Raw genomic sequence first — 15902 nt, 5'->3', positions numbered from 1 at the left:
CTAACAAAGAACTATATACTTCAGTTGTTAAAGGTATAATAAGATAGTCTTTTAGAATTTTGTTACAAATTTTTTTTATCTAAATTAAATAAGTATAACTATTTAATCTCATTATCTTACATAGTTAAATTCTATACATAATAAATAATAATATTAAAATTGAATCAACTTAAAATTATCAATAATTAAAAAAGTTATATTATTGTAGTTAATAAAACTTATCTTTTATATTTAGTACTACTGTTCTTCATTCATATAAAATATCAGTGAGAGTTCATGCTAATAGTTATGCTATACATGTTTTTGACCAGGTTCTAGTTTCTAATGAGGACCCAGAAATTATAGAATATGAGGACAGCAATGTACACGCGGGGGTAGCAAAATGCAATCTAAGTCTCGTTGGAAAGCTCATTACAGGAAATTCCATTTCTTCTTATGCCATACAGGCAGCTATGAATAATGTTTGGAGGAAACCAGCTGGCTTTAGTATGATCGAATTAGCACCACAAATATATCAGTTTTTCTTTCAAAATGAAACTGATTTAACACGAGTTCTTCGCGGTTCACCTTGGCTGTTCCGTAATGAATGGTTACTACTTACTAGATGGATCAGGAATTTCAACGTTAACACACCAGCCTTCAATAGTCTATAACTCAAACTACAACTCTGGAACCTGCCAGAACATTACAAAACTACCACACTAGGAACCAAATTGCTAAACGCCTTGGTAAAGTGAAGGAGTGTAAACTGTTTACGGCAAGACCGGGTCGAAGTAGTTTCTTGAAAGCCACGATACATATAGACATATTGCAACCAATCAAAAGTGGGGTATTCCTGGGAAATAAGACTGACGGTCATACTTGGATTAAGTTCCACTATGAACGGCTGCCCACTTTTTGCTACTATTGTGGTCTAATTGGTCATGATAAAAATAATTGTGCCCAGGCAGATCTTAAGGATCCAAATCAGCCCGACAAAAAGGAGCTTGGACCATGGATACGAGCTAATACGATTGGAATTATAGTGGAGCATCGGGCAATAGAAGAGAATTTTCAAGGAGATGGGCGTTTTGGTCCAAAAACAGGTAGGGCTGATGTTTTAGAAGGATTTGCAAAGCTATCTCTGAAAGATACCAGTGATTCTGCTCTATCAGGACAAGTAGACACCGTAAGTGGGATGAATCCAGTCGATCATTCAGATCAGAACACCTCTAATGCGCTAACAAAACAGAAAGACAATACTGAACATACGATAGATAAACAAACACAAGAACAAGAATTGGAACCCCATAGAGTACTGACTGCCTTGGAGGAAAAAACTACACTGACATATAACATGGGGAAGCATGCACTAAATATTTTACAAGAGAAGGCAGGCGCACAACGGAATGAGGACAGGAGCAGCAACCAAGTTCCACCTATTCATTCCTCAAGGGTTACAAAGTGGAAGCGGATGGCTCGAGATTCACTCACCCATCCTAACCCCCATCTCCAAAGTGTGTTGCTTACAGGAAAGAGGAAAACTGGAGACATTCAAGAAATAGAGTGGGAGGAGAATGACCACCTCATGAAGAAACACAACTGGACAAGCCCGTAACATTTAAATTTGGCAGCGACTGCAGAGCAGTCCTGCCAGAATCAATGAAACTCATTAGCTGAAACTGGTGATGGCTTGGGAACCCATGGGCAGTGAGAGCTCTCAACAAGCTCTTAACACAACAAGTTCCCAACCTTGTATTCCTTATGGAAACAAGGAAAAAAAAAGTTGAGTTAAATCGGATTCGTGGCAGAGGAGGTTTGCACAATATTTTGGAAATTGACTGTGAAGGAGATGGGAGACAAAGATCAGGAGGATTAGCAGTTATGTGGGGCAATTCCCTAGTGTTGGAAGTATCATCGATGTCGCCAAATCATATAGATTTTATTGTCAGACCACCGGATCAGACTCGCCCTTGGAGGGTTACTGGTTTTTATGGTTGTCCAGATGTAGCTAATAAACATAAGTCTTGGGAGCTTCTTAATCGGTTAGGACAAGCACATCAGATGCCTTGGCTAGTTTGTGGCGACTTCAATCATATTTTGGAACAAAAGGAAAATTTGGGTGGGCTACCTGTCACCTATGCTCAGGTCCGAGGCTTTCAAGATTCGTTGCAACTTAATGAACTATTTGATTTGGGATTTGTGGGATATGCCTTTACATGGTCTAATAATCAAGTTGGCGAAGCTAATAAACAAGAACGCTTAGACCGAGCAGTAGCGACTATTGATTGGAAAGAGGCTTCTCCGGAGGTGATTGTATGTCATTTGAACCGATATCGCTCAGATCATTGTCCTATTCTAGTTGATATGGATGGGGCACGAAAGCAAAAGAGAAAGTGGCTGGTACGCGGAATCGTGATTACACTTTAATTATGTAAAATTTATCGCTCTTTCTTTCCCTGGCAATGGCTCCAAAAACGTGGTGCCAGTACCATGGTTCACAACTCCGTGTAACTGACCAGCAAGTGCACTGGGTCGTCCAAGTAATACCTTACGTGAGTAAGGGTCGAATCCCACGGAGATTGTTGGTATGAAGCAAGCTATGGTCACCTTGCAAATCTCAGTTAGGCAGATATAAATTGATAATGAGGTTTTCGAAATTAATTAATAAAATAGGGATAGAAATACTTATGTAATTTATTGGTGAGAATTTTAGATAAGCGAATGGAGATGCTTTCGTTCCTCTGAACCTCTGCTTTCCTGCTATCTTCATCCAATCAGTCTTACTCCTTTCCATGGCTGGCTTTATGTGATACATCACCATTGTCAACGGCTACTTTCGGTCATCTCTCGGGAAAATGATCCAATGCCCTGTCATGGCACGGCTAATCGTCTGGAGGCATCACCTTTGTCAATGGCTTCATCTTATCCTCTCAGTGAAAATGATCAACGCACCCTGTCACGACACGGCTATTCATCTGTCGGTTCTCGATCATGCTGGAATATGATTTACTATCCTTTTGCGTCTGTCACTAACGCCCTGCAATCGCGAGTTTGGAGCTCGTCACAGTCATCCAATCATTGAATCCTACTCGGAATACCACAGACAAGGTTTAGACCTTCCGGATTCTCTTGAATGCCGCCATCATTCTAGCTTACGCCACGAAGATTCTGGTTAGGGAATCTAAGAGATACTCATTCAGTCGAAGGTAGAACGGAAGTGGTTGTCAGGCACGCGTTCATAGGGAATGATGATGATTGTCACGTTCATCACATTCAGGTTGAAGTGCGAATGAATTATCTTAGAAGCAAAATAAGATGAATTGAATAGAAAACAGTAGTACTTTGCATTAATCTTTGAGGAACAGCAGAGCTCCACACCTTAATCTATGGAGTGTAGAAACTCTACCGTTAAAAATACATAAGTGAAAGGTCCAGGCATGGCCGAGATGGCCAGCCCCCTAAAACGTGATCAATAGTCTCCTAAGATGAACAATTGATTAAAACTGAGACCAAAGATACCTAATACAATAGTAAAAGGTCCTATTTATAATAAACTAGCTACTAGGATTTACAGAAGTAAGTAATTGATGCATAAATCCACTTCCGGGGCCCACTTGGTGTGTGTTTGGGCTGAGCTTGAGTGTTGCACGTGTAGAGATCCTTCTTGGAGTTGAACGCCAGTTTTTGTGCCAGTTTGGGCGTTCAACTCTGGTTTTGGATCCTTTTCTGGCGCTGGACGCCAGAATTGGGCAGAGAGCTGGCGTTGAATGCCAGTTTACGTCATCTATTCTTGGACAAAGTATGGACTATTATATATTGCTGGAAAGCCCTGAATGTCTACTTTCCAACGCAATTGGAAGCGCGCCAGTTTGAGTTCTGTAGCTCTAGAAAATCTATTTTGAGTGCAGGGAGGTCAGAATCCAACAGCATCAGCAGTCCTTCTTCAACCTCTGAATCTGATTTTTGCTCAAGTCCCTCAATTTCAGCCAGAAAATACCTAAAATCACAGAAAAACACACAAACTCATAGTAAAGTCCAGAAATGTGAATTTAACATAAAAACTAATGAAAACATCCCTAAAAGTAATTAGATCCTACTAAAAACATACTAAAAACAATGTCAAAAAGCGTATAAATTATCCGCTCATCACAACACCAAACTTAAATTGTTGCTTGTCCCCAAGCAACTGAAAATCAAGTAGGATAAAAAGAAGAGAATATACTATAAATTCCAAACTATCAATGAAACATAGCTCCAATCAAATGAGCGGGACTTATAGCTTTTTGTCTCTTGAATAGTTTTGGCATCTCACTCTATTCATTGAGGTTCAGAATGATTGGCTTCTATAGGAACTCAGAGTTTAGATAGTGTTATTGATTCTCCTAGTTCAGTATGATGATTCTTGAACACAGCTTCTTTATGAGTCTTGGCCGTGGCCCTAAGCACTTTGTTTTCCAGTATTACCACCGGATACATAAATGCCACAGACACATAATTGGGTGAACCTTTTCAGATTGTGACTCAACTTTGCTAAAGTCCCCAATTAGAGGTGTCCAGGGTTCTTAAGCACACTCTTCTTTTTCTTTGGACCTTGACTTTAACCGCTCAGTCTCAAGTTTTCACTTGACACCTACACGCCACAAGCACATGGTTATGGACAGCTTGGTTTAGCCGCTTAGACCAGGATTTATTCCGTTAGGCCCTCCTATCCACTGATGCTCAAAGCCTTGGGATCCTTTTTATTTGCCCCTGCCTTTTGGTTTTAAGGGTTATTGGCTTTTTGCTCTTGCCTCTTGGTTTTAAGAGCTTTTGGCTTTTTCTGCTTGCTTTTTCTCTTTATTTTTTTTTTCGCCTATTTTTTTTCTGCAAGCTTTGTTCTTTGCTGCTTTTTCTTGCTTCAAGAATCATTTTTATGATTTTTCAGATTATCAAATAACATGTCTCCTAGTCATCATTCTTTCAAGAGCCAACATATTTAACATTTTTAAACAACAACTTCAAAAGACATATGCACTGTTCAAGCATACATTCAGAAAACAAGAAGCATTGTCACCACATCAATATAATTAAACTAAGTTCAAGGATAAATTCGAAACTCATGTACTTCTTGTTCTTTTGAATTAAAACATTTTTCATTTAAGAGAGGTGATGGATTCATAGGACATTCATAACTTTATGACAAAGTTACTAACTACTAATGATCATGTAATGAAGACACAAACATAGATAAGCACATAACATAGAAAACGAAAAAGAGAAGAAATAAGAACAAGGAATGAGTCCACCTTAGTGATGGGTGCGTTTCCTTCTTGAGGAACCAATGATGTCCTTGAGCTCTTCTATGTCTCTTCCTTGTCTTTGTTGCTCCTCCCTCATTGCTTTTTTTTATCTTCTCTTATTTCATGAAGGATGATGGAGTGCTCTTGATGTTCCACCCTTAGTTGCTTCCAATAATTGTGTGGAAGAAAATGTATCCCCTGAGGTATCTCAGGGATCTCTTGATTTGCAGTCAAATATTCTACCACTGAGCTATAGACCCTTGATGGAAGCTTTTGTCTTCCCTTTCCTTTTTCTAGAGGTTTCTCTGGCCTTAGGTACCATCAATGGTTATGGAAAAAACAAAAAAGCTATGCTTTTACCACACCAAACTTAGAATGTTGCTCGCCCTCGAGCAAAAGAAGAAAGAATAGAAGAAGAAGAAGAAGATATGGAGGAGATGGATGGGAGTGTGAATTCGGCCATATGGGTGGGATTGGGTGGGAAAGAGATGTTGAATTTTGAAGGTAAGTGGGTGTATGGATGTGAGTGGTAAAGGGTTAATAGGGAAGAGTGTTTATTGGGAATAGAGGATGATTGAGAAGAGAGAAGAGAGTGAGTGGAGGTAGGTGGGGATCCTGTGGGGTCCACAGATCCTGAGGTGATACTGTGGGGTACACAGATCTTGAGGTGTCAAGGCATTTACATCCCTGCACCAATTTAGGCATGCAAAATGCCTTTGCACACAACTCTGGGCGTTCAGCGCCAGGTTGGTGCCCATTTTGGGCGTTCAACGCCCATTTGCTGCCTTTTCTGGCGTTGAACGCCAGAACCATGCTTGTTCTGGGCGTTCAGCGCCAGGATGCTGCCCATTTTGGGCGTTCAGCGCCAGAACCATGCTCTGTTCTGGCGTTTGAACGCCAGGCAGATGCTCCTCCAGGGTGTGATTTTTTCTTCTGCTGTTTTTGATTCCGTTTTTGATTTTTTTGTTTATTTTTTGACTCCACATGATCATGAACCTATAAAGACATATAACTAAGAAAAATATTGTTAGATAAATAAAAATTGGGTTGTCTCCCAACAAGCGCTTCTTTAATGTCAATAGCTTGACAGTGGGCTCTCATGGAGCCTCACAGATGTTCAGAGCATTGTTAAGACTCTCCAACACCAAACTTAGAGTTTGGATATGGGAGTTCAACACCAAACTTAGAGTTTGGTTGTGGCCTCCCAACACCAAACTTAGAGCTTGACTGTGGGGGCTTTGGTTGACTCTGCTTTGAGAGAAGCTTTTTCTGCTTCCTCTCCATGGTTGCAGAGGGAGATCCTTGAGTTTTAAACACAAGGGAGTCCTTATTCCATTGAAGGACTATTTCACCTCTGTCAACATCAATCACAGCTCTTGCTGTGGCCAGGAAAGGTCTTCCTAGGATGATGGATTCATCCTCTTCCTTTCCAGTATCCAGGACTATGAAGTCAGCAGGGATGTAAAGGCCTTCAACCTTTACTAACACGTCCTCTACTTGTCCATAAGCCTATTTTCTTGAATTGTCTGCCATCTCTAATGAGATTTTAGCAGCTTGCACTCCATAAATTCCCAGTTTCTCTATTACAGAGAGGGGCATGAGGTTTATTCCTGAACCAAGGTCACACAGAGCCTTAAAGATCATGGTGCCTATGGTATAGGGTATTATGAACTTTCCAGGATCCTGTCTCTTCTGAGGCAATGTCAGTTGATCCAGATCACTTAGTTCATTGATGAACAAGGGAGGTTCAACTTCCCAAGTATCAATGCCAAATAATTTGGCATTCAACTTCATGATTGCACCAAGAAACTTGGCAGTTTGCTCTTCAGTAACATCCTCATTCTCTTCAGAAGAGGAATACTCATCAGAGCTCATGAAGGGCATAAGGAGGTTCAATGGAATCTCTATGGTCTCTAGATGAGCCTCAGAGTCCTTTGGTTCCTCAGAGAGAAGCTCCTTATTGATCACTGGACGTCCCAGGAGGTCTTCCTCCTTGGGATTCACGTCCTCCTCTCCTTCTTTGGGTTCGGCCATGGTGCTTATGTCAATGGCCTTGCACTCTCCTTTTGGGTTCTCTTCTGTATTGCTTGGGAGAGTACTAGGAGGGATTTCAGTGATCCTTTTACTCAGCTGGCCCACTTGTGCTTCCAAATTTCTAATGGAAGATCTTGTTTCATTCATGAAACTCACAGTGGCCCTAGATAGATAAGAGACTAAGTTTGCTAAGCTAGATGGATTCTGCTCAGAATTCTCTGTCTGTTGCTGAGTGGATGATGGAAAAGGCTTGCTATTGCTAAGCCTATTTCTTCCACCATTATTAAAGCCTTGTTGAGGCTTTTGATCCTTCCATGAGAAATTTGGATGATTTCTCCATGATGAGTTATAGGTGTTTCCATAAGGTTCACCTAAATAATTTACCTCTGCTATTGCAGGGTTCTCAGGATCATAAGCTTCTTCTTCATAAGAAGCCTCTTGAGTACTGTTGGATGCAGCTTGCATTCCATTCAGACTCTGAGAAATCATATTGACTTGCTGAGTCAATATTTTATTCTGAGCCAATATGGCATTCAGAGTATCAATTTCAAGAACTCCCTTCTTCATAGGCGTCCCATTGTTCACAGGATTCCTTTCAGAAGTGTACATGAACTGGTTATTAGCAACCATGTCAATGAGTTCTTGAGCTTCTGCAGGCGTTTTCTTTAGGTGAATGGATCCACCTGCAGAAGTATCCAATGACATCTTTGATAGCTCAGATAAACCATCATAGAATATATCCAGGATGGTCCATTCTGAAAGCATGTCAGAAGGACACTTTTTGGTTAACTGTTTGTATCTTTCCCAAGCTTCATAGAGGGATTCACCTTCTTTCTGTCTGAAGGTTTGAACATCAGCTCTAAGCTTGCTCAGCTTTTGAGGAGGAAAGTACTTGGCTAAGAAAGCCGTGACCAGCTTATCCCAAGAGTTCAGGCTGTCTTTGGGTTGAGAATCCAACCATATTCTAGCTCTGTCTCTTACAGCAAAAGGGAAAAGCATGAGCCTGTAGACTTCAGGATCTACTCCATTAGTCTTAGCAGTATCACATATCTGCAAGAATTCAGTTAAGAATTGAAAAGGATCTTCAGATGGAAGTCCATGAAACTTACAGTTTTGCTGCATCAGAGAAACTAATTGAGGTTTCAGCTCAAAGTTGTTTGCTCCAATGGCAGGGATGGAGATGCTTCTTCCATGTAAATTGGAATTAGGTGCAGTAAAGTCACCAAGCATTCTCCTTGCATTATTATTATTTTCAGCTGCCATCTTCTTTTCCTGTTTGATAATTTCTGACAGGTGCTTGCTGGTTTGTTGTAATTCAGCTTCTCTTAGTTTCCTCTTCAGAGTCCTTTCAAGTTCTGGATCTGCTTCAACAAGAATATTCTTGTCCTTTTGCTCCTGCTCATATGACAAAGAAGGGGGCATAGAAAAATAATAATAATAGAGATCATTTATACCACAGTATAGGGATCTCTGTGTGAGTAGAAGAAGAGGGGGAGACAAAGAATGTAATATAATGGAAGAAACACAACTGTGAGGAGGGTTGAGATGTGAGATGAGATGTTAGTAGATGAATAAATAAATAGAATAAGATAAGAGAAAAGGCATTTTCGAAAATAATTTTTGAAAAAGAGTTAGTGATTTTTGAAAATAGTTTTTGAAAAATGTTAGTAATTTTCGAAAATTAAGATTTAAAAATTAAAATAATTAATAAATTAAAAAGAAATTTTGAAAAAGGGGGAAGATATTTTCGAAAATGAGAGAGAGAGAGTTAGTTAGGTAGTTTTGAAAAAGTTAAGAAACAAACAAAAAGTTAGTTAGTTAGTTGAAACAAATTTGAAAATCAATTTTGAAAAGATAAGGAGTTAGGAAGTTAGAGAAGATATTTTGAAATCAAATTTTTGAAAAAGATAAGAAGATATTTTTGAAAAGATATAATTGAAATTGTTTTTGAAAAAGATTTGATTTTTAAAATCACAATTAATGACTTGATTCACAAGAAATCACAAGATATGATTCTAGAACTTAAAGTTTGAATCTTTCTTAACAAGCAAGTAACAAACTTGAAATTTTTGAATCAAAACATTAATTGTTATTGTTATTTTCGAAAATTTGGTATAAAAATAAGAAAAAGATTTTTGAAAAATATTTTTGGAATTTTCGAAAATAACTAAGAATTTTGAAAAAGATTTGATTTTTGAAAAAGATTTTGAAAAAGATAAGATTTTCAAATTGAAAATTTGATTTGACTCATGAGAAACAATTTGATTTTAAAAATTTTTGAAAAAGTCAATCCAAATTTTCGAATTTGATGAGAGAAAAAGGGAAAGATATTTTTTTTTATTTTTGAATTTTTTATGATGAGAGAGAAAAACACTAAAAAGATGCAATGCATGAAATTTTTAGATCAAAACATGTGATGCATGCAAGAATGCTATGAATGTCAAGATGAACATCAAGAACACTTTGAATGTCAAGATGAACATCAAGAACATATTTTTGAAAATTTTTTTAATGCAAAGAAAACATGCAAGACACCAAACTTAGAATTCTTTAATGTTTAGACACTAAGAATTCAAGAATGCATATGAAAAACAAGAAAAGACACAAAACATGTAAATGCAAAGATCAAACAAGAAGACTTACTAAGAACAACTTGAAGATCATGAAGAACACTATGAATGCATGAGAATTTTCGAAAAAAAATGCAAGATGCACATGCAATTGACACCAAACTTATAACATGACTCAAGACTCAAACAAGAAACACAAAATATTTTTTATTTTTATGATTTTATGATTTTTTTGTATTTTCTTTTAATAATTTTTCTTCGAAAATTATTGTGAAAAATAAAAATAAGGATTCCAAAATTTTTAATATGAATTCCAGGAATCTTGCCATGTTAGTCTTAAAGCTCCAATCAAAGAGTCAGGCATGGCTTAATAGCCAGCCAAGCTTTAATAAAAATATGAGTGTAATTCAGACATGACAAGCCTAACATGCCTTATCCAGAAGAATTGGGCATGACTCCATTGAGGTGATTAGTTGAAGACCAATCCCAAAGCAGTTTGGGTATGGCTTTACAGCCAGATAGGCTTCAACATGCTTCATGAAACACTAGAATTCATTATTAAAAATTCTGAAGAAAAATAATATTTTTGAAAACAATTTTTTTTTCGAAAACAGGTGAGAAAATTTTGAAATATTTTTGAAAATTTTTTGAAAAGAAAACGAAAGGAAAGTTACCCAATCTGAGCAACAAGATGAACCGTCAGTTGTCCAAACTCAAACAATCCCCGGCAACGGCGCCAAAAACTTGGTACGCGGAATCGTGATTACACTTTAATTATGTAAAATTTATCGCTCTTTCTTTCCCTGGCAATGGCTCCAAAAACGTGGTGCCAGTACCATGGTTCACAACTCCGTGTAACTGACCAGCAAGTGCACTGGGTCGTCCAAGTAATACCTTACGTGAGTAAGGGTCGAATCCCACGGAGATTGTTGGTATGAAGCAAGCTATGGTCACCTTGCAAATCTCATTTAGGCAGATATAAATTGATAATGAGGTTTTCGAAATTAATTAATAAAATAGGGATAGAAATACTTATGTAATTCATTGGTGAGAATTTCAGATAAGCGAATGGAGATGCTTTCGTTCCTCTGAACCTCTGCTTTCCTGCTATCTTCATCCAATCAGTCTTACTTCTTTCCATGGCTGGCTTTATGTGATATATCACCATTGTCAACGGCTACTTTCGGTCATCTCTCGGGAAAATGATCCAATGCCCTGTCACGGCACGGCTAATCGTCTGGAGGCATCACCTTTGTCAATGGCTTCATCTTATCCTCTCAGTGAAAATGATCAACGCACCCTGTCACGGCACGGCTATTCATCTGTCGGTTCTCGATCATGCTGGAATAAGATTTACTATCCTTTTGCGTCTGTCACTAACGCCCTGCAATCGCGAGTTTGGAGCTCGTCACAGTCATCCAATCATTGAATCCTACTCGGAATACCACAGACAAGGTTTAGACCTTCCGGATTCTCTTGAATACCGCCATCATTCTAGCTTACGCCACGAAGATTCTGGTTAGGGGATCTAAGAGATACTCATTCAGTCGAAGGTAGAACGGAAGTGGTTGTCAGGCACGCGTTCATAGGGAATGATGATGATTGTCACGTTCATCACATTCAGGTTGAAGTGCGAATGAATTATCTTAGAAGCAAAATAAGATGAATTGAATAGAAAACAGTAGTACTTTGCATTAATCTTTGAGGAACAGCAGAGCTCCACACCTTAATCTATGGAGTGTAGAAACTCTACCGTTAAAAATACATAAGTGAAAGGTCCAGGCATGGCCGAGATGGCCAGCCCCCTAAAACGTGATCAATAGTCTCCTAAGATGAACAATCGATTAAAACTGAGACCAAAGATACCTAATACAATAGTAAAAGGTCCTATTTATAATAAACTAGCTACTAGGGTTTACAGAAGTAAGTAATTGATGCATAAATCCACTTCCGGGGCCCACTTGGTGTGTGTTTGGGCTGAGCTTGAGTGTTGCACGTGTAGAGGTCCTTCTTGGAGTTGAACGCCAGTTTTTGTGCCAGTTTGGGCGTTCAACTCTGGTTTTGGATCCTTTTCTGGCGCTGGACGCCAGAATTGGGCAGAGAGCTGGCGTTGAACGCCAGTTTACGTCATCTATTCTTGGCCAAAGTATGGACTATTATATATTGCTGGAAAGCCCTGGATGTCTACTTTCCAACGCAATTGAAAGCGCGCCATTTTGAGTTCTGTAGCTCTAGAAAATCCATTTTGAGTGCAGGGAGGTCAGAATCCAACAGCATCAGCAGTCCTTCTTCAACCTCTGAATCTGATTTTTGCTCAAGTCCCTCAATTTCAGCCAGAAAATACCTGAAATCACAGAAAAACACACAAACTCATAGTAAAGTCCAGAAATGTGAATTTAACATAAAAACTAATGAAAACATCCCTAAAAGTAACTAGATCCTACTAAAAACATACTAAAAACAATGTCAAAAAGCGTATAAATTATCCGCTCATCAGTGGCCATACTTATTTCAGTTTGAAGAGGTTTGGTTACAAAAGGAGGAATGTAAAGAAGTTTTTAAGCGAGCTTGGATCGGGAGACAAGGACACCTAGCGACGACTATAACAAACTGTGGTAGTGTACTTCAGAAGTGGGGACGACATAATCAACCAACTCCCGACGGAAATACAACATAACTAACAAATTTTGGCTCAACTTACAACTTTTCCACAAACAGAAGATATTTTACAGCAAATAAGAGATATCCAGGCCAAGTTAGATTAACTACTACTTCATAAAGAAATACGGTGGTCCCAACGCTCTAGAGCCAAGTGGTTGAAGGCCGGTGATAGAAATACAAAGTTCTTTCACCGAAAGGCATCTCAACGAGCAAAAAGGAATCGTTTTGACAGAATAACAGATGATACCAGGATTTTATATGAAGAAGAAGCAAAAATTGAAGAAATAATGGTTAATTTTTTTGAAACCCTCTTTAGGACAGAAGGAGTCTCGGAACTACAGAAGGTAGTGGAAGTAGTTCGAGATAGAGTATCTCAAGCAGATTATTAGATTCTCGAGGCACCATTCACAAGAGAAAAGGTGAAAACAGCACTGTTTCAAATGCATCCCACCAAGGTTCCAGGACCAGATGGTTTCCCAGCATTTTTCTATCAAGAAATGTGGGACATAGTAGGTGATGAAACCACGCATTGGGTTTTACATTTTTTGAATGAAGAAGGAGACCCGTTAGATCTAAACAAAATTTATATTTGTCTGATCCCAAAATCACAGCAACCGAAGCATCCCAAAGAGTTTAGGCCTATTTCATTGTGCAACGTGGTGTTCAATGTAGCAACAAAGGTAATCGCTAATAGAATGAAGCTGATTTTTCCAGGAATTGTAGGTGAATATCAAAGTGCTTTCGTTCTAGGAAGATTAATAACGGATAACGGTTTAGTAGCATTTGAAACGTTCCACTTTATGAAGAAAAAAAAATAGGGACTAACGGTTATGTCGGACTCAAATTAGATATGGCCAAAGCATATGATAAAATTGAGTGGTCTTTCCTTTTTGAAGTGTTACATGTTATGGGTTTTTCTCACACTAGGATAGGATTAATTCGAAGATGTCTCACCACAGTATCCTTCTCAGTCTTATTAATTAATGGTATACCATCTAGGCCTTTTACACCTACAAGGAGAATTCAAAAAGGTGATCCTCTCTCACCCCTATTTATTTATACTATGTGCAGAGGTTTTCTCAGAGTTATTATTAAGAGCACAGAGAACGAGAGCAATCTAGGGTATCTAAGTTTCTAGGCATGCACCAGAAATATCACATCTTTTGTTTGCAGATGACAGTATTTTTTCTTAGAACTTCGGATCAGGTTATTCAGGAGGCTAAGGAGATTCTCCAACTCTACCAATTAGCATCTGGACAAAAGATCAATTTGGACAAGTCAGAAATTACGTTTAGCCGAAATGTGCCACCTCTCAGACAAATGCTTATACAAGATTGGTTAGGAATTAAGGTAGTAAAACATCATGCAAAGTACCTGGGGCTACCCACTTTTGTGGGCAGGTCCAAGAGGCAGATTTTCGACTTCATCCAAGAACGTGTCTGGAAAAAACTAAAAGGGTGGAAGGAGAAGAGTCTTTCAAAGGCCGGAAAAGAAGTTCTAATTAAGGCTGTGGCTCAAGCAATTCCATCATACATAATGGGGTGTTTTCAACTACCTAAGAGCCTCTGGCAATAGATTGAGAGTTTAATAAGTAGCTTCTACTGGGGCAGCAACAGGGGAGAAAGAAAAATTCATTAGGTCGGCTGGACAAAACTCTGTAAAGCTAAAGAGGAAGGCGGCCTGGGATTTCGGAGTTTTGGCGAAGCAGGGTTGACAGCTTATCCAAACACCAGCATCACTAGCTGCTAGAGTTCTCAAGGCAAAATATTATAATCGGACAACCTTTCTGAGATCAGCTATTGGATACCATCCAAGTTTTACATGACGCAGCATATGGTCTTCAAGATGGGTACTAAATTTAGGAGGTTTTTGGCGGATAGGATCCGGTACAACTACTCGTATTTGGGAAGATCCGTGGCTTCCTAACCAGAACGGTTTTAAAATTTAGAGTCTGTGTTCTTATTTTGATCAGGAAGCAACAATCGACAATCTTATTGATAACGATACCTTGTTTTGGAAAGAAAGCCTAATCATACACATATTCTATGACTTCGAAGTAACACAAATCCTAAGTCTACCCATTGACATCAATCAGCAACAAGATAGTTTTGTATAGAAAAACACAAACACCGGACTATATGTAGTAAAGAATGCTTACCATCTTATACGATCACAGCCGCAACATGTTGCAGAATCTAGTAAACACCAGTTCAGGCCTCAGTTCCAATGGAAAATGTTATGAAAGATACAAGCTCCAAGACACACACTTACTTTTGTTTGGCAATTACTCTTACAAGGTCTACCCACGAAGAAAAACCTACAAAAAGAGGTATTAGTAATTCCACCCTATGTCCCAACTGTTACCTTGAAGAGGAAACTAAAACTCACATTTTTAGAGACTGTGAATGGTCTCGCCGATTTTGGTATCTTTCTCCCTTTACTCTTCGGCCAGCACACTCTGCAGATCAAACAATAGAAGAATAGATTAGTTCACTGCTTCATCGTTTTGATAACAATGAAAGAGAAATTTTTTTGGAGTGCCTTCATGCTTTGTGGTGGAATAGAAATCAAATAATTTTTAAAAATTATACCTCCGATCCAATGCATCTGTTATGCAACGCGGTCTGGAAGGAACAACCGCACTACCTGGGAACCACCTCCACCGCGTATATATAAAATCAATTTCGATGCCTCTTTTTTCACGGACGAAAATGCAAGCACAGAGTTGGTGGGAGGCGATACCAGGGCGGCGGCGGTGATTCGCAATGATGACGGTAACATCATGGTCGCCGCAACATGGTTCCTCCAAAAAGTTGCATCGGCGAAGGAGGCAGAGGCTTCTGCGTGTTTCCTAGCGCTCAAATTAGCTTTAGACAGTGGCTTCACCAACATCGTGGTAGAGGGGGATAACCTTCAAGTAGTGCAGACCCTAATGCACACTCACCTCCCATACAATTATTTAGACTCACTATTTCTAATTGTCAAACTATTTTGAGAAATTTCAGCTTTCATCGTATTTCACATGTAAAAAGGGAAGGTAACTTAGTGGCCCATAGATTAGCATCATTGACTTTCTCTATTCCCAATCAGGTTTAGATACAAACCGCCCCTCATGATATTCTTAATTTGGCCTACTTAGATGTATTGAGTTCTTTAACTCTATTAATAAGACATATACTTTCTTTCAAGAAAAAAAAGTCTCATTTTAACTTCCCTATCATTTCACTGTCTGAGTTCTAACCATAATTTTTATTAGACAATTAGACCCTTCTTTAAATTCATTGTTATCTCCTAATGGAAGAATCTTATGTGACATATTTATTGCTGAGGTGTCACTCAACCATTGAATTAGAATAAATAGTCTCTTTACCAAAAT

At 38.7% G+C, this 15902-nt stretch overlaps 1 protein-coding gene and 1 non-coding gene across 2 annotated transcripts; both read left to right on the top strand.

The window, feature by feature from the left end:
• The first annotated feature begins 1743 nt into the window (after window positions 1-1743).
• On the top strand, window positions 1744-12893 carry LOC140179365 (uncharacterized). The gene is made up of 2 exons (XM_072218222.1): window positions 1744-2382; window positions 12843-12893. The coding sequence occupies exons 1-2, from the start codon at window positions 1744-1746 to the stop codon at window positions 12891-12893; spliced, it is 690 nt and encodes a 229-aa protein (XP_072074323.1).
• On the top strand, window positions 8055-8162 carry LOC112752364 (small nucleolar RNA R71). The gene has a single exon (XR_003176804.1). It is a non-coding gene; the product is annotated as a small nucleolar RNA R71 (small nucleolar RNA).
• Window positions 12894-15902: the final 3009 nt, after the last annotated feature.

The sequence above is a fragment of the Arachis hypogaea genome, chromosome 15 (assembly GCF_003086295.3).
Source record: "Arachis hypogaea cultivar Tifrunner chromosome 15, arahy.Tifrunner.gnm2.J5K5, whole genome shotgun sequence".
Classification (NCBI taxonomy): Eukaryota; Viridiplantae; Streptophyta; class Magnoliopsida; order Fabales; family Fabaceae; genus Arachis; species Arachis hypogaea.
This window is presented reverse-complemented; position numbering and strand designations above follow the sequence as displayed.

Excerpts from the sequence above, each read along its gene's own strand:
- LOC140179365 (XM_072218222.1), top strand. The coding sequence starts at position 1,744 with ATGGAAACAAGGAAAAAAAAAGTTGAGTTAAATCGGATTCGTGGCAGA. Across the intron at positions 2,383-12,842 it reads AGCAAAAGAGAAAGTGGCTG|GACAGAAGGAGTCTCGGAAC; the intron begins GTACGCGGAATC and ends AACCCTCTTTAG.